Source organism: Eubalaena glacialis, chromosome 16 (genome assembly GCF_028564815.1).
Source record: "Eubalaena glacialis isolate mEubGla1 chromosome 16, mEubGla1.1.hap2.+ XY, whole genome shotgun sequence".
Classification (NCBI taxonomy): Eukaryota; Metazoa; Chordata; class Mammalia; order Artiodactyla; family Balaenidae; genus Eubalaena; species Eubalaena glacialis.
Genome location: NC_083731.1, coordinates 77,637,286 through 77,656,159, shown reverse-complemented (window position 1 = coordinate 77,656,159; position 18,874 = coordinate 77,637,286). Strand labels below are relative to the sequence as shown.

Sequence of the window (18,874 nt, the reverse complement as noted above, 5' to 3'; positions counted from 1 at the left end):
GTGGGCCATACGGTCTGTGTTGCAACTACTCAACTCTGCTATTTACCTCAAAATCAGCCACATACAAGACATAAATCAAGGGGTGCTGCTGTATTCCAATAAAAGGTCATTTACAAAAACATGTTTGGGCCAGATCTGGCTGGTGGACAATGGCTGTCAACCCCAATTTAGAATCTTCATTTATGTATCTCTCCTATCTTAGTTCTGTCTCTGAGGCAATGGATATGCTCATTATACTGACTGTGGTGACAGTTTATGGGTGTATACTGTGAAAACTAATAAAAGGAAACCTCAACTAAAACTGGAGCGGGGAAGGACTGCAGAGGGAGCTCTCCTGCCCCACCACTCATCGTCAATTACCCCAAACAGGAAGACATCAGTTACTGATCCCACCAGGAAGAGAACCACCTTGAACTCCCAAACAGGAAATGCAACTACTTTACTTCCCCAACTAGGGGAAGGGAGACTTTCTTCTTCCCAGCAACAAGTTCAGTGAATGGGAAAGGACTGCAGGCCAGCCAAGGGAAAACACCTGCAGCTCAGCCAACAAAAAGCCATCATTTCTGGCACTTTTACTTTCCTCCAGTGAACTCTCATTTTTTCCTTGCTGATGATTTTCTTTCCTTGTCCTGCCCTCCTTACAATAAAAGCCTTCCATGTTGTGCAACTCCTCAGAGTATCTCTGCCAGATGAGATGTTGCCCAATTCATGAATCGTTTAATAAAGCCAATTAGATCTTCAAATTTATTCAAATTTTTTTTAATACACATCAAAACTTATAAAATGTATACTTCAAACATACTCAACTTATTCTATGTCAACTATACCTCAATAGAATTTATGGAAACCATACCGTAAGATTTACTCATGGTTTCACAATCATTTTTCTCCTAAAGATTTTAAAGGTTAGATATTACTGGAATTCCACTAATTTTTTGCCTAAGAGGTATTCATTTTTAAAGACAGACAACAGAAGCTCAGTAGAGCCCTTTAAGGCCCTGACGACCTGAGGGTCCGAAAGATATCAAAAAATCAATTTCTATTACATTTCTACTGCCCATACTTTCATGCTAAATAAAAATGAATTAAGTTAACCTGGGCATAAACTAATTTTTCTGACCAAATTCACCTTTTATTATCACATCTAAATTTCCTACATATCCTGTAATAGTTTTAACTTTCCAGTGCAACTCACCATGAAGAAATAGGTTAATTTTCTCCTGTCTTCAGTCTACAAATAACTTCTCAGGAAGAAAAAGATGCAAAAGATAATATATATGGTGGCTTTGCTTCTTCTAACTTCCCAATGAGATAGTCTGTTACTCAGCAAACATGGTTCCCCTCTGCTACCTAAGTAGGTGATCCCTGCCTGGTGCCAGATTAGCCAGAGCTCTGGTTTAGCTGCAGAACTGGCTAGTCTGGTTAGAAAAGATATCTGTTCACTAACAAAAATATAAATCATTCAAATCTAATTCCTTCAAATTTCCCTCTTCCACTACATTTAAAAAGTCGTAATAACATAAAAAATTTATACTTACCTTAACCTCAGGCTCTTTTTCGCATTCTTCAATATATAAATCATAAAGTTTTTGAAATATAGATTTTCTAAAATTTAATAAACAAAGGCAGTATACAAAGTAATGTTAATATAATAATCATAAAATAAACATTTTGAATTTTCCTGTAATTTTTCCTCCAATTTCCCAAAAACTGGGGGTGAAGTGGGGCTGGATATGGTAGCTAACATCAACCTAGAAATTTCTAATACAGTTGACCCTTGCACAAAACAGGGGTTAATCCTCGTATAACTTGTAGTCGGCCCTCTGTATCCGTGGTTCCTCTGCATCGACAGGTTCAACTAACCACTGACCATGAAGTACAGTAGTGTTTACTACTGAAAAGCATCTGCAAGTAAGTGGACCTGCACAGTTCAAACCCACATTGTTCAAGGGTCAACTGTATATGCAAAGTACCCAGAATATAACATTTCTAGCTCAGTGTCTAGGAAGAATGAAATAAATGATGGCAATCATCATACTTCTGTGAGTCTAAGATATCAATTAATTAAGCATTCATACCTTCCACTAGATAGGTATTTCCTTTTAGGAGGTCTCTGTCGGGCACTTTCAATGACATACTAAAAAAGAGAAGTTTAAGAAAACAGCTTGTCTTTTGCATACTGCATGAACAACTGTATTAATAAATCATGTAAGGCTAAAAAGGCTGTTCAGTCACTCAAGTCTCTGATGCATATTAAATCATACCTTTTAGGGAAACCTACTTAATTTCTAAATACATGTTACAAACAAGTGAAATTTAAACTGTACTAAAATTTAGCACAATATTTACTTGCTATATTATAAGCAAAATCATATAGTTTCACCACTGTGATTTCACAGGTTAGCAATATTTTCAATGTTTTATGGTTGTTCAGAATATGCATAGCATACCCAATTACAAGGACTCTATATATTTGAGCTATTTTCCCCTTTAATTGAGCAGTTAGAATATCTGTTAAAACAGAAAACATAATTTTAGAAACTCTATGTCCTTGTTCAAATGTTTATTCCACTGTATTATTCAATTTCTATTCCACAGCATTACTATCTGAGCATTCCAAGTATCAGACGATCCAAACATCATCTGGTAGTTTTTATGTATTTACAGAAAAATTTGCATACTCGTCCTAATATTAACGTACTCCTTTGACAGTCACATACGAAAATCTCTTAAAACTGAGTTCTGTCGATTAAAGACAACACTATTTCAATATGTAACTTAGTCACGCCTCACCTCCGCACGATCCAAAGCTAGTTCTAAAGCTTGTTGCTGTAAAAAGTAAATAGTGTATTTGGTAATATTAGTTATTTTCACACAAACATACTTTAATATACATATAACATTTTCTAATTAAGTGTTTAAATGTGTTTTATTTTCTAAAACAGGTCTAACATTTTTCTTTATTTCTCTCCTCCACCCACCCCATTGTATACTCAAGATATAGCACAAAGAAATTATATGCAGTCTCAGGCACCTGATTATGACCACAAAGTAGTTAAGAAATGCTACCATGATTTTCTCTGGCCATGCTTGTGCAGCTGATACAGGGCTGAGGGTTGGATATGGTAACCACTACCATTTTATAAACATCAACATTTTAAGAGCACCATTCAGGAAAATATACTGGCCATCAGGTATGCAATTAAAGTGAAGCAAAGACTAAAAAATCCCTTAAGCTGCTAGGAATCCTGAAAACCAAGGGGGTTGTTATGTTGGTACCTAATATCAACTTAGAAATTCCTAATATTATGCAGAGAAACTATAATACAATGTTTCTAGGTCAGTACCTAGCAGAAATAGAATAAATGAAGGCTATGCTTAGCATGTTTTAATGAATTTAAGATACCATCAGTTATATGCCTGAATTATTATTTAACATTAAGAAAAACGTGCTGCCAATTATAACTGTAAGATGTCACTGATTGTAGACACATTATCACTTCAGTAATGAAAACGTAAAAGCAAATGCATCTTAGAAATGATGAAAATATAGTATTATTATTACATGTACAATTTGAGATCTACTAGTAGATCCCCATCCTTCATTGATTTCTTAGAGACCCTTATTGTAAGGCAAGAGGGAGAAATAAGATGGTTAACTGTCTTCCTCATTTGTATAGCATTCTTCTGTAATGATACCCAAGAATAAAAAGTACTAGATTTAAAAAAAAATTAAGCAAATACACCACCAATGATTTCTTTCTAGTTTTGTGGTTTGGGTATCACACAGAGTTACAGCATTTTTCATTCACAATGACAGTCATTTTTAATTTCATTGAGAGGCAAAGAACTTTTATTTTTTATTTACAAGAACCTACATTTTTCTGTTGTATTTTGCAGACTCCAATACTTCAATCTACTAAGTTGCATGGAATAAAAGCTCCTAGCACCCACCAAAATCCCAAGAGGGCAGGGAGAAGAATAAATATTGCCAGACTTTGGAAATCATGAAAAGGTTGAAGTGACCCTGTCCTCCTAGTCCTAAGGACAGAGAATACATGATTACAAAAATAGCTGGCCTTTTTTTTTTTTAATTTAATAGATCTTTATTGGAGTATAATTGCTTCACAATACTGTGTTAGTTTCTGTTGTACAGCAAAGTGAATCAGTCATATGCATACATATATCCCCATATCCCCTCCCTCTTGAGCCTCCCTTCCACCCTCCCTATCCCACGTCTTTAGGTCATCGCAAAGCACTGGGCTGATCTCCCTGTGCTATGCTGCTGCTTCCCACTAGCTAACTATTTTACATTCAGTGTGTATATAAGTCGATGCTACTCTCACTTCGCCCCAGCTTCCCTCTCCCCCTCCCCCCCCAACCCCGTGTCCTCATGTCCATTCTCTACGTCTGCGTCTTTATTCCTGCCCTGCCACTAGGCTCATCAGTACCATTTTTTTTTTAGATTCCATAGATATGTGTTAGCATATTTTATTTGCTTCTCTCTTTCTGACTTACTTCACTCTGTATGACAGACTCTAGGTCCATCCACCTCACTACAAATGACTCAATTTCGTTTCTTTTTATGGCTGAGTAATATTCCATTGTATATATGTGCCACGTCTTTATTCATTCATCTGTTGATGGACAATTAGGTTGCTTCCATGTCCTGGCTATTGTAAACAGTGCTGCAATGAACAGTGTGGTACCTGTCTCTTTTTTTTTTTTTGATGTGGACCACTTTTAAAGTCTTTATTGAATTTGTTACAGTACTGCTTCTGTTTTATGTTTTGATTTTTTGGTCCCAAGGCATGTGGGATTCCTAGCTCCCCGACCAGGGATTGAACCTGCATCCCCTGCACTGGAAGGTGAAGTCTTAACCACTGGACCGCCAGGGAAGTCCTTAGCTGGGCTTTTTAAACAGCAATAGAACCCCTACATATCAAGCATCTAAATGGAGTAAGTAAAAAAGTCTAAAATATGCCAGTATTTCAAAAGATTGTTAAAATAAATTTATACCAATTTAATTTATTAAAATATCTTATGGGCAGATTTCAATGAAACTGTTTCCCAGGATTCAAGATGAGATTCTTGAGAATAAACTATTTTCCAACATAAAAACATAACTTTGAATATATACTCTTGACAAAAACACAAGGTTCTTTTAATTATTTTGGCCATAAAAGCTTCAAGTAAGTTTAGATCAAAAAATTATAATAAACACAATCAAATGTATACTCTAGGACAATTTCAAATAGCCAGTCTTCTCAAGTAAATATTTAATCTTCTGATATCAAAACTTTAAAAGCTCCAGTGAGATATACTTGCATATGTAAACACTAGTATCGTTTATTCACTATTGCGTTCAAATACTTAAGAGGGAAGTGATTGGCTAATACGAATGCAAAATATAAGGCAAGGTCAGAACCCCACTGTGACAGCTTTTCTCTAACAGGGCAAGGGTATACACGCAAGATCCCAAGAAGAGAAGATATATGTTTTCTGAGGTTTATCCAACATGGTGGTTAGTGTTCATTTATTCCCTGTCAAATGCTGCTGTTTAAAACAGAAACTGATTTTTTTCTCCTTTGTCTTTAATTCTTTAATGGCATGAGTTAAATGCCCAGCACTAAGTATGTTTACTGACTCTAAGTGGTAAGCAGAAATCTGCCATTAGAAGGTTAAAATTAATGCTGCTTAAATGTTATTTGCAGTAAGCAGGTTACATTTGTTGTTAAAAATTTTTTTTAAATCTAAATTAAGAGGAACTTTAAACTATGAGAAACCTATGCCCCCAAAACTATTTGTATTTATACCTATCCTTCTTGCCAATGATTTGGACTACAGTAAAGTAGACAGAAGTAATTATTTTTTAATACTTCCCAAAAATAAGGACAGATAGATTATCTGTGTAATCTGGATATGATTATAACACTGAGTTGAGAGATGAGCCCCCTATTTTGTAGAGAAGATTTTGCATGTGATTGCTAAGTAATTTCCCAGTTAGGGTAACTTGGGCAGCTTACGAAAATATTTCTGTTTCATACAGATACCTTTATGGAGATGAAGGAAGAGAACATTCTAAGAATATTAACATACTGAGCTGTAGCTTACCATTGTGGTATAAAATAGAGGTCCAAAAAGGAGAAAACTTATGTGCGTTGATGAAGTGGGGTGAAAACCGTACCTTTAGAAATCAGTCTTAGAGTACTGAAAAAGCAAAAATAATACAACCCCTATATTAACATAAAGCTCTCAAGAGATATGAGATTACTTAATAATTAACAAGGAAAATTATTTGAGGCATATATATTTCTAAGACCCTTTAAAAATAATTAGTAACAATAAAATTCATTATATGACAATCTATACACTCATTGTTGAAAAGTTGTAACTAGGTAGGGCAAAATACAGTTTGCAAGTTAAAATCATTACTCAGTTTCTTAAAAATGTTTAACACCCAGGAGAGAATGTTTTTTAATTTCTTCTATCATCACAGTTGCTGCTTTCATTGTTACTCTGGATTATTTTAACAGCCTGCCCTCTGGCCTTGGTCACTGCACAGTTCACTTTACAAATCATACATTTCATCATACCTGCTGATAAAAGTCCTCTAATGATATTCCCCCAAATGCCCCAGGCTACATTTTCCAATGCAGCTCTAATTCTTCCAGCCTCTCACCTCTTCAAGCAAACAAGATACACTCCTGAAGAACCTCATTCCTCTAACACACAAGCTCTCATCCTGGCTGCACAAGAGAGTAACCTTGGGAACCTTTAAAAAGTGGGATACCCATGCTCCACCCTCCAGAGACTCTCATTAATTGGTCTGGAGTAGGGTCCAGGGATCACCATTTTTGGAACTCCCTAGGTGATTCAAAGGGGCTGCCATTTGAACTCGACTGCTATATCCTCTCTGCCTCCCACAGAAATGATATGTTTGCTCTGAGAGTGATGCTAAATAAAGCTTATTTTTAATCTAATTCTTTACCTAACTCCTTGTAACCACCCCTGTGTGTCTACACACAGCTGAGCACATCTTTAAGCGACAGAAAACACTATTTTCCGTGTTAAATTGTTTTGGTTCGCTCTGGGTGAACCCAAAGCTTAAGTTTTGCCAGTTCAGGTTTGAAAAAAAAAAACGAGGGGAGGGGGTGAAAAAAACAGGAAAAACCCCACAAACCACCAAAAAAGACAAGCACCATACAGGTTCCAGGAATAATCATTCAAAAAACGAGTAAGACAGTAATCCTACTCTAGAAGAGCTCATGAAAGATTTAAGATGAATTTACGGTGAAAATTTTCTGACCATTGAATCTAAAGATGAAGATACACTAGGTATAGGCAAAATGTGATGATGATTATCTCTTGTCACTAAATTGCGGGGGATGGTGGAGAGGAAGGCTTAGTGAATTTAAACTAAGTACTAAAAAACCCAATAACCACTTACAAACCAAACATTCTGACTGTATACAGAATTTACTAGAACCCTGAGAGAAAACCATTGTAATTATTGTCTTCATTTTACAGAATAAGGCTCTCAGAACTAGTGACTTTCCCATGATCACACAACTAGACTAGAACTCAGACCTCTCTTTTTAATATTAAGATTCTTTCTCCTAAATCTTACAACCTTCCAGACCACTCAATCCAACACCCATTTTTAGATTTTTGAAAGCAAAACATTTAAAGTAAGGCCTCGATTCTGCTCAGACTAATAAAAATTTTTTTCTTAATTTTGACCTATTTTTACATCATGGTTATCACCCATCGTACACGGTACTCAAACTGACTCCGAAAATCGCGCTAATCACTTTCTATTGGGAGTCCTACCAGGGACTTCATTGTACGCAGCCCCTCCCTGGAGGTGGTTATCGGAGATGGCTTCCAGGGGCAGCTATTCGCCAAGCTTATTTCTGAAATCCCGAGAACCACGGCGAGGACCAGTAATCAATTCTAAACGTCTCCATCAATCCCACTGATTTCCCCGATCGACGTGAGTCTCCTCCAACTGCTCAACCATTTGTTTACAACTCAGACTTTACCTGAAAAACGCCCCAACGCCACAGCGCAGCGAACAGCCTTTATTCAATATGGACACCGAGAACCCCGCCCCCAAAGAAGCGCTACGCGCAATTCTTGCGAGTTTCCGGAAATACCTGTAACTGGAACCCAAGAGTCAAAACTAAGATGAAAAGCGTGGCTTGGCAGCACCGCGAGAGGCAACGGAGGGACCGCCGGGAGGGCGGCTGGCTCGACCCGGCCCACCGCGTCTCCGGGGACACCACCTTCCCCCCGCGGGCTCCGGGCGCCGGAAGCGGCGAAAAGCCACTCGGGAAGCCGCTCGCTCACCTCTGACCCCGCCCCGAATCTCGCGCGGCTACCCCGTCCCCCGCAGGCGCGCCGCAGCCCACCTGTGCGGGCCGCCGCCTCAGGATATCGCCGCTGGCTCGGCCAGAACGCGACGCGCCGACCTCGGCGCCGCGCTGCCGACTGCGCGCCCGCCCGCCGCTCGCTCCGCACGCCCCCTTGCCCGCGCGGCGCCACAGCCCCGCCGACCGCCTGTTACGGCGCCCGCGCTTCCGATTGGCGCGCTGGGCGGGCGACCGCGGGCGGAAGCGGTAGAGGTGGGAAGGCGGGGCCGCGGCCAGGAGACTCGACGCCAGGATGCTCCCGCCTGGGGCTGGTCCCCGCGAGGCCTTTCGTGACTAAGGCCCGGTGGTGGGGCGAGGCCCAAGAGCGCTTTCGCTGGCCCGGCATCCAGGTCCGTAAAACGAGAGGTAGCGTATGGCTATTTGTGAGGTAGGGAGCCCTGTTGAATTTCTACAGTGAAAGAAACTTGGAACAAGCTTTCCTTGCTCAGCCCATCCTCATGAAAGGGAAAGACACCATTCCTGTATTTACTAGTGCAGGCCTTGCAGCCTATGATAGTCTATCAATCAAGTGCCAATGAATTTAATGCCATAAAACAAAACACCTCACTGAAGAGTTGTAAAGATTCAGGAACGGAATAACCAGAGCACATTGCAATGTCTGATTGTAATTCTGCACCTTTAAACAACTTTGGTTGTTTGGTTATAAACTTTTAAAAAATGATTATTGAAGTGAAGCTCACAGAATGTGAAATGAAACATTTTTAAGTACACAATTCAGTAGCCTTCAGTACATTCACAGTGTCGTGCAACCACCAACCATACTGGTTCCAAAACATTTTCCTCACCCCTGTTAAGAAATTACACGTTATGCTTCCCTCTCCCAGACCCTAGCAGACCCCAATTGCTTTCAGACTTTAAGTATCTACCTAATCTGGGTATTTCACGTAAATGGAATATGTGACCTTTTTGCATCTGTCTGCATTCACATAACATAATGTTTTCCAGGTTCATCCACCTTATAGCAAGTATCAGGACTTCATTCTTTTTATGGCTAATATTGCATCTTATTTGTATGTATATACCCCAATTAATTCATACATCCAGCGATGGACATTTGGGTTGTTTACACCTTTGAGCTATTGTGAATAGTGCTGCTATGAATATTTGTGTCCAAGTATTGTTTTGAGTCCCTGTTTTCAACTCTTTCCGGTATATACTGTTAAAGAAACCTGGAATCTGACAGTAATTCAAGCGGTAAAAAAACCAGATTTTATTCAGGAACTATTGCAGTAGGGAGAAGAGACCTTAGTATAGAACTGGGTTCAGTTACAAAAACAGCATAGACAAGTAAGGATTTATAGCCAAGGTGGGGCGGGGAAACTGGGTGGAAATTTCCTAAAAGGAAATATCAGGTGTAAGGGCTAAATTCTGGCCAAACCGACTTGAAAGGATTGTTAACTGAAGGCAGACCAGGATGATCAGCTATTAACGGTGGGGGGATGAAGAATCCGATCAGATATTGAGGGTGATCAGATACCCCGGTAGGGGTTCTCTCTAAACTGACCTAGCTGGATTCTTACTACAACTGGTTGATGCAGATCCCACAAGACCGATACTAAAGTAGAGGCTAAGAGGGCTTAGAGGAGCCTGACTAAAGTTTAGTCAAGGAGAGAGTCTTTGTCAGTACCCAGGAATGGAACTGCTGGGTCATATGGTAATTCTGTGCTTAAATATTTGTGGAGTCAATAAACTGTTTTCCATAGTGGCTGAGACATTTTACATACTGATAGCAATGTATGGCAGTTCCAGTTTCTCCACATCCTCACCAAAATTTTTGTCTTGTTTTGTTTTTGATCATAGCCATTCTAGCGGGTATAAAATGGTATCTCATTGTGGTTTTGATTTGCAGTTCTCTGATGGCTAATGATATTAATTGAGAATCTTTTCATGTTCTTATTGGCCATTTGTATATATTCTTTGGAGAAATGTCTATTCAAGTCCTTTGCCCATTTTTAAATTGGGTTGTTTGTTTTTTTGTTGTTTAAGTTATGAGTTCTTTATATATTCTGGATACTAGACCCTTATCAGAAATATGATTTACAAATATTTTCTCACATTCTGTAGGTTGTCTTCACTTTCTTGCTAATGTTTTTTGATTTTCAAACTTAAATTTTTGGTGAAGTCTAATTTATCTATTTTTTTCTGTTGTGGATTGTGATTTTGGTGTCATATTTAAGAATCCATTGCCAAATCCAAGGTCATAAGGATTGTTGAAAACCATCTCTGCACTTCGTTTTACACAAAGCAGAAAGTGAGTTTATCACAAGGATTTCAACCTGCAAGCCAAGAAACTCAAGGCTATGGGAGCGACGAGTTCTGAGTTGCTCACAGACTAAAGAGTGTGTATAGGATAAATGCAGAAGTAATTTGGCTTTTTTAGCTGATCCTTATTTGGATCAGGGTAGTTGTGTCAGGGAAACAAGGAAGTCCAAAGATAGCATGAGCAGACTTGGTCTTTGGGGATTGGCTGGCATCCTCTGCTGATTTCTGAGGAGGGCTGTAAATTCCTGCAACTTACGTTAGGTAAGGTAAAGTTTCGTTTTTCTTTAATGCACCTGTGTTGTCCAACTCCATTTTGTCCCCAATATAAGTGACTCCATTTTAGTTTGGGTTCTACAGAATTCACCCCTATATTGTTCTAAGAGTTTTATGGTTTTAGCTCTTATATTAAGTCATTAATCCATTTTGAGTTTATTTTTATATACATTCTGTGGTAGGCATTCCATTTCATTCTTTTGCATGTTGTCCCAGAATCATTTGTTGAAGAGCATATTCTTATCCACAATGAATGGACTTGACAACCTTGTCAAAAATCAGTTTGCCATAGATGTATGGGTTTGTTTCTGGAGTATTACTTCTACTCTGTCTGTCTATATGTCTGTCCTGTGCCAGCACCACACTGTAGCTTTGTACTGAGTTTTGAAATTGAGAAGTGTAAGTCCTCCAGTTTTGTTCTTTTCCAATATTGTTTTGGCTCTTCAGACCCCTTGCAATTTTATATGAGTTTGAGGATCAGCTTTTTCATTTTTGCAAAAAAGGCAACTGGGATTTTGATAGGGATTGCATTGAATTAATAGATCTCTTTGACAAGTATTGTTATCTTAAAATATTAAGTCCTCCAATCCGTGAACATGATGTCTTTCCATTTATTTAAGTCTTCTTTAATGTTTTTTCGCAATATTTGTAGTTTCCAGTGTACAAGTCTTTCATCTCCTTAGTTAATTTATTCCCATCTATTTCATTTTTTTTTTTGAATGCTATCTTAGTCTGTTCGGGGCTGCTATAACAAAATCCCACAGACTGGGTGCCTTAAACAACAGAAATTTCTTTCTCACAGTTCTGGAGTCTGGGAAGTCCAAGATCAAGGTGCTGACAGATGTGATTTCTGGTAAGAGTTGTCTTCCTGGCTTGTAGAGAACTGCCTTCTCCGGGTGTCCTCATGTGGTGGTGAGGGAGAGAAAGGCAGCTCTGGTGTCTCTTATTTTAAGGATACTAGGCCCTCTTTCCAAAAACAATCACATTGGGGCATAGGGCTTTAACATGAATTTTGGGGGAACACAATTTAGTCCATAGTAAATGCAATTATAAATGGAATTTTTACTTAATTTCCTTTTCGGATTATTCATTGTTGATGTATTAAAAAGGAACTGATTTTTGAGTGTTGATCTTGCACTCTGAAAACTTGCCAAATTTGTTTATTAGTGCTAATACTTGTGTGTGGTGTGCGTGTGTGTGTTCTTTAAGGTTTCTTTATATAGGATCGTGTCGTCTGTAAATTGAGGAAGTTTTACTTATTCCTTACAGTTGGAATGCCTTTCATTTCCTTTCCTTGCCTAATTGCTCTGGGTAGAGTCATTCCTTCATTTTAAGGAATTGGCTCATGCAGTTGTAGAGACTGGCAGGTGTGATCCATAGGGCAGGCTGGTAGGATGAAAACACCAGAGCACTTTGTAGTTTTAACAACGCCTGCCCTCAGGGGAAACTAGTAAACCAGAGCCTAATCTGCTGGTTTTATTAGAGCCTAGCGGACCTGGGGGAAAGGAGATACCCAATTCCAGCCCACTGTAGCCATGTGTCTCACCTGTGGGTGGGGGAATCTGAGAAACACTTGTGAAGTTCACAGTTCGGGGACACAGGCTCACTAAAAGACTGAGACCTAATCCAAGGACTGTAGACTGCTTCCCCTTCCCAAACCTTACCACCACATAACTAAAGGCCTATTTACAGCAGTTCCTTTTATCCAGTACATCATGTCTAGCTATCAAGAAAAAATTACAAGGCATACTAAAAGGCCAAAAATACAGTTTAAAGAGATAGAACAAGCATCACAACCAGACATAGCATGGATGTTGGAATTATCAGACTGGCAATTTAAAACTATGGTTAATGAGGTACAAACGGTTACATATAAAATAAGCTACAAGAATATATTGTACAACACGGGAAATATAGACAACATTTTATAATAATTATAAATGAAGTATAACCTTTAAAAATTGTGAATCACTATATTGTACACCTTTAACATAATGTATATCAACTATACTTCAATAAAGAAATAAAACTATGATTAATATGCTAAGAGCTCTAATGGATAGACAGCATGCAAGAACAGATGAGCAATCTAAGAGAGATGAAAATCCTAAGAAAACTAAAAACAAATGGTGTAGATAAAAAAAAAAAATGCAACAGAAATGAAGCATTCCTTTGATGGACCTATTAATAGACTGGACACGGCTGAGGAAATAATAACTAATGGTTGCCAAATAACCAACCATTAGGTGGAAGAGTGAAAGGAAACTTTATAAGGAATGGATCAGGCTGACAACACCTTGTCAATCTTAACAATACAAAACGTGAGCTGATCAAGTATTATATGCCTCCTGATGTAGTGTATTTCATATTATTACTATTTATGAATTATGTTCATAAAAACAGAAATTGAATCTGAATTGAATCAAGCCCCTAGGTCTAACTACCAGTTTACTTGAATAAAGAGGCACAGAGTAACTTGTTAAAGTGACAACATGATAATACAATCTGCCCAATACATAGTGTAGTAAACAGTAAGAAAACTGAATGTGAATTGGCTATGTGATATTAAGGAATTACTATTAACTGTTACGGGCTGAATTGTGCTGTTCCCCCCCACCCCCGCCGCCCCAAATTAATATGTAGAAGCGGTAATGTCTAGTACCTCAAAATGCGATTGTATTTGAAGATAGGACCTTTAAAGAGGTGATTAAGTTAAATGAGGCTGTTAGGGTGGGCCCTACTTCAATATGACTGGTATCCTTAAAAGAAGAGATTAGGACACAGATTGAGAGAGAGACACTAGGGATGCCAGCACACAGAGAAAAGACCTTGTGAGGGTACAGCGAGAAGGGGCTATTTGCAAGCCAAGGAGAGAGGCCTCAGAGAAAACCAACCCTGCTCTCACTTTGATCTTGGATTTCAGCCTCCAGACTCAGAGAAAATTAATTTCTGTTGTTTAAATCCCCTAGTCTGCGGTATGTTGTTATGGCAGCCCTGGCAAACTAATACAATAACATTAGGTGGAATAATGATTTTTTTTAGTTATGAGAATAAGAAAAATGGACTTTATGTATTAGAGATGCAAAATATAGCATTTACAAGTAAATAAGTAAATAAAAGAAAAAGAAAAAATAAAAGAAACAAAATTCTGTTAGGATTTTAAATCCTATTTAAATTAATATGCCAAGTATAATTTTATACACAAACTCAATTACCTGTATATTTTATATTCCTTGAAAAAAAAGGAGGCAACTTCAAACCTGTAATAAATGTTTAATATGTCCAAAAAATGTATTTCAAAGTTTAAGCTTTGGTGGATAAACGGTTATGTAGAACAGTGCCTTAAAATTTTTTTATTAGTCTTTTAGGCTTAATTAAATAAAAACTTTAATAAGGTTGGGAGGTAAGAAAACAAGATTTGTCATATAAAAAAAAATTCAGTACTATAATATTTTTATTTAACCTCTTGATCCTACATCTGATAGCCTTTCTCCCACACTGAAAATGCTGGTCCCCAACTGCATCAAAATGGTGATTGTTTTGTCCCACATAACATTTGCAACCATCTCAGAATAACAACACTAATGCTACCATCGACAGTATAATCACTGGAACATTTAAAGATTTTTATTGAAGGTATTTTTTGTCCTTAGACTATATACTACTGGAAATACATATACAAATTATGAGTTTTTTAAGTCGTTTAAAATAATTTCTTTCTGGTTGGCTATGTCAACAACTTGATACACAGAAATATTTGTTTTTGCTTCTGTTTTTAGGAATTGAAACTTTTTTTAGTTCTTAGGAATTATTTTATAATTTATTTTAATAAGTATTTAAAATAATTGTATAGTTACAAGTAAAATCTATAAAATAAGATTAAACTCAGAAATTTTAGTTTCTATTCCAGTTCCTTCATACTGTTCCTCCCTCCCTCAATTGGTAACCATTATATTTTAGGTTTTTGCTTTATTCTGCTATTTTAACATGGTATACAATATAATAGATATAGATAAATACTCATATCTCCTGTTACTAATACTAATGGAAACTGGTAGATAAAGAGATAGAATTAAACATTTATCCTGTTTTTATAAATCACTGTACCTCAAGGGATTCAGTTAACTCATGAGTGGAAATTTCTTTTTAAAGAAGAATAAAGGCTAATAAATGCAGAATTGATAGGATCAGATTTTCACCATTTTGAAACTCCAAATGAAATAATTTACCTAGTCATTGATTGGTTGCTAACATCACAAAAAGAGAGACTAGCTAGAAAGGAGTCTTGCAAAAAAGCAAAAAATCCAGTCACGCCTTTTTGTAGCTAACTAGTTATTTACAAAAAATAAAGAAGACAAAGGAACATGTTAAATGACATTAAAGGGATACAGTCAGCCAGATCCAGAATATAGGAAACTCTGCAGGACACATAACAGTGTTTCCTCACAAATATATCAAAAGGAAAAGAGAGAGGAGTGGGAGAACCAACAAAGAAATTGTTGAAAGCAAACTATAAAAATTTGAGATAATATAGAAATTTGAACACTGATTACATATCCAAAAATATTAAGGAATTATTGCTATTTTTTTAGGTGTGATAATGGTACTGTGGCTTGTTTTTTTAAAAGAATCTTTATTCTTTAAAGATATATCCTGCAAGGATAAATACTGAAATGCCTATAGATGAAATGATATGTTTCAGATTTGCTTCCAAATAATTCATGGGGACAGGAGTGGGGGAAATGGGTGTGGGTTTAGGTAAATCAACATTAGCCATGAATTAGTCATTGTTGAAACTGGTGAATGGGAGGCCATTATACTCTTTTTTCGTATTTTTGTACATTTTTTGGAAACACCTACCAGCTGTGCGGGCCACACAGTGGCAACAGGAAGGCCCAACAGGCAGGGCTTTCTCTACTGCCTGTCTCCTCCTTGCTTAGCTACTTTCCATACTTTCAAAACACAGATCATGTCATATCCCCGCTGTTAAATTTTTTCATCGAGCCCCCAGGGTCCACAAAATAAATTCTGCATCCTTAATATGATAGTAAAGCCCTCAGCAGTCTGATTCCACCCATGTTTCCAGACTGAGTCTTCCACAATAACTCCTTTGGCACACTGGTGTCTTATTAGCTATCTCGTGATGAAATATCATTTCTTTCTGTCTGTTTCTCTCTAGTGATGTTATTTTACTTTGCATTTTCCTCCTCAGTAACTTTTCTGCTGAATCTTATATTGCTTTCTAGGCTACATAATGTTATCACTTCTGACACTTTCTGGGATTCCTCAGTTGGAATTAGTTTTTCTGATCTCTCATGTCCCCAAATGCTTTATTTTCATCAACATGGCCTTACAGTTCACTCAGCTTAACTAAACTTTAGACAGGCTTCTTCCCTCTAGGCTCATGACTTCCCTTTTCTTAGAGCATTTGCTTCTGACAACTTGTAAATTCTTTCTCTGCCCCTTTGATGTGTAATTTTTTTTTTAGAATTGATTTTTTTAATGGCTTTAAAAAAATTGAAGTATAGTTTATTTACAATGTTGTGTTAGTTTCAGATGCACAGAAAAGTGATTCAGATATATATATATGTATATATATATATATGTATATATATTAGGTACACACATAGGTATCTATTCTTTTTCAGATTCTATTTCATTATAGGTTATTACAAGATATTGAATATAGTTCCCTGTGTTATACAGTAGGTCCTTGTTGTTTATCTATTTTATATATAGTAGTGTGTATCTATTAATCCCAAACTCCTAATTTATCCCTCCCTCCCCTTCCCTTTTAGTAACCATAAGTTTGTTTTCTATGTCTGTGTGTCTATTTCTGCTTTGTAAATAAGTTCATTTGTGTATCAATTTTTATTCCACATTTAATTGATATCATATGATATTTGTCTGTCTCTGATTTACTTCACTTAGTATGATAATCTCTAGGTTCATCCATGTTGCTGCAAATAGCATTATTTCATTATTTTTTATGGCTGAGTAATACTCCACTGTATATATTTACCATATGTTCTTTATCCATTCATCTGTCAGCGGACATTTAGGTTGCTTCCATGTCTTGGCTATTATAAATGGTGCTGCTATGAACATTGGGGTACATGTATCTTTCGAATTAGAGTTTTCGTCTTTTCCAAATATATGCTCAGAAGTGGGATTGCTGGATCATATGGTAACTCTATTTTTAGTTTTTTAAGGAACCTCCAGAGATGTAAATTAAAAAAAAAAAAGCCTTTAACCTCCTCTCTCCCCTAGCCATCCCTTTGAAATGTAATAATCAAGGAAGATATGCTCCCATCGCTCTTTGTCTGCTGGGAGAGTAGGAGACTAACCACCGTAGGTGCCTAGCTCCAGGTTGTAAAAGTACCCCCTGTCATGAAGATAAGAGAAAGTTTACTTTTCCTTTGGGTAAGGCCAGTTAACACAGGTGGTCTACAATGTCCTCACCCCAGCTCTTAAAACCTTTCCTACTAAAAAATTCTTTGCTTCAAAGGACACAATCAACAGAGTGAAAAGACAACTCATGGACTGGGAGAAAATATTTGCAAATCATATATCTGATAAGGTGTTAATATCTAGAATATATTAAGAACTCCTATGACCTGACAACAACAACAAAAAACAACTCGATTGAAAAATAGGCAGAGGAGGAGCTTCTGGTTTGGTGAAAGCATCCACATGCCAGGAGGGTGGGGCCACCCCAGTTCCTTGGGGACAGAAGCTCCTGCTCCTGGGACTCTTCTGTACTTCATCCTGTGTACCTCTTCATCTGGTTGTTCATCTGTATCCTTTACAATATCCTTTATTAATAAACTGGTAAATGATTTTTTGGTGATTCCTATAAGCTTATTCTTCTGGATCATCATTTGTGTCATTTTATCAAGAAAGAGATTATTTCAAGGGCTTTTTGAATTATGAGAGCTAATAAGCTACGTAAGGGATTTTTTTGAAACACAAGAGAAGGCTGTTTGGAGAGAATGAGAGAATAAGATGAAGGTGATGGCAGGACCAGCGCCTAAGATGAGTTTGTAATAGTTTCTCAAGTTGCCTTGAAAGATATCTGCACGTTATTTCTGCTTTTATAAAAATTGGAAGTCAAATGAAGAATATAGTATGTGATAGATTGATATGTTTTTCATTACTTGAGAACATGGACTATTTTCTCTCCTATATATATATATATTTTTTTTTTTTCCTCTCCTATATATTTAGCTGTTTTGGCTTTGAATCTTCATAGTTCAATCAGTGTAATATTGAAGGAAGCCTCTTAGGTTTTACTGAAGACTCAGCCATGTTTTCTTTTTTATTGACTGCACTGGAACTAAATATATCTTGACAGAGAAAACACACTGCTTGCCACCATTTGAAGTACCCACTGCCCATGGACATAATTGTCCATCAACCCTATAGAGATCTGTAAATTTATTTGGAAGGCCTGCAAATGAGATTCATCCAATGATAAATTCTCCTAAGAAGAAGCTGGAGAAAACACTGAAAACAAATATACTTCTCTCATCACCTACCTTAGCATCCACTGTGGCTAGTTCCATGATAGAAAACAAAGGAAAATATTTTATGACAAGTGGCAACATTTCTGACTGATTTTTATCTGTACCCTTAACAGGGAATAGATGTGTGTGACGTGTAATTATTCAACTGTTACTCTGTGTGTGTGTGTGTGTGTGTGTGTGTGTATAATACTGAGAAGTTCATATCCTAATATACTACATTTTAAAGTTTTAAATGATGTCATCAAGACTCTATGTGTTGTACACCTACAGAGCCAACACACATGTCATAAATATTGCTATGAATGCTAATAACCAGCTACATGTTGGGTAAATGCATTTAGGTTTAGAAATAACAAATTATTGGGCCATTTGCTATAT

At 37.2% G+C, this 18,874-nt stretch overlaps 1 protein-coding gene across 1 annotated transcript in view; it reads right to left on the bottom strand.

Annotated features, from left to right (window-relative positions):
• The window catches only part of SUPT20H (SPT20 homolog, SAGA complex component), a 113,842-nt gene that overhangs the window by 30,372 nt on the left and 64,596 nt on the right, over positions 1-18,874 (bottom strand). Inside the window, exons 4-8 of the mRNA XM_061170925.1 lie at positions 8,353-8,708; positions 8,046-8,082; positions 2,794-2,829; positions 2,079-2,137; positions 1,539-1,605 (exon numbers count right to left, since the gene is read on the bottom strand). Of these exons, the coding sequence (XP_061026908.1) occupies positions 1,539-1,605; positions 2,079-2,137; positions 2,794-2,829; positions 8,046-8,082; positions 8,353-8,708 (555 nt within the window). The remainder of the gene's footprint in view (positions 1-1,538; positions 1,606-2,078; positions 2,138-2,793; positions 2,830-8,045; positions 8,083-8,352; positions 8,709-18,874) is intronic.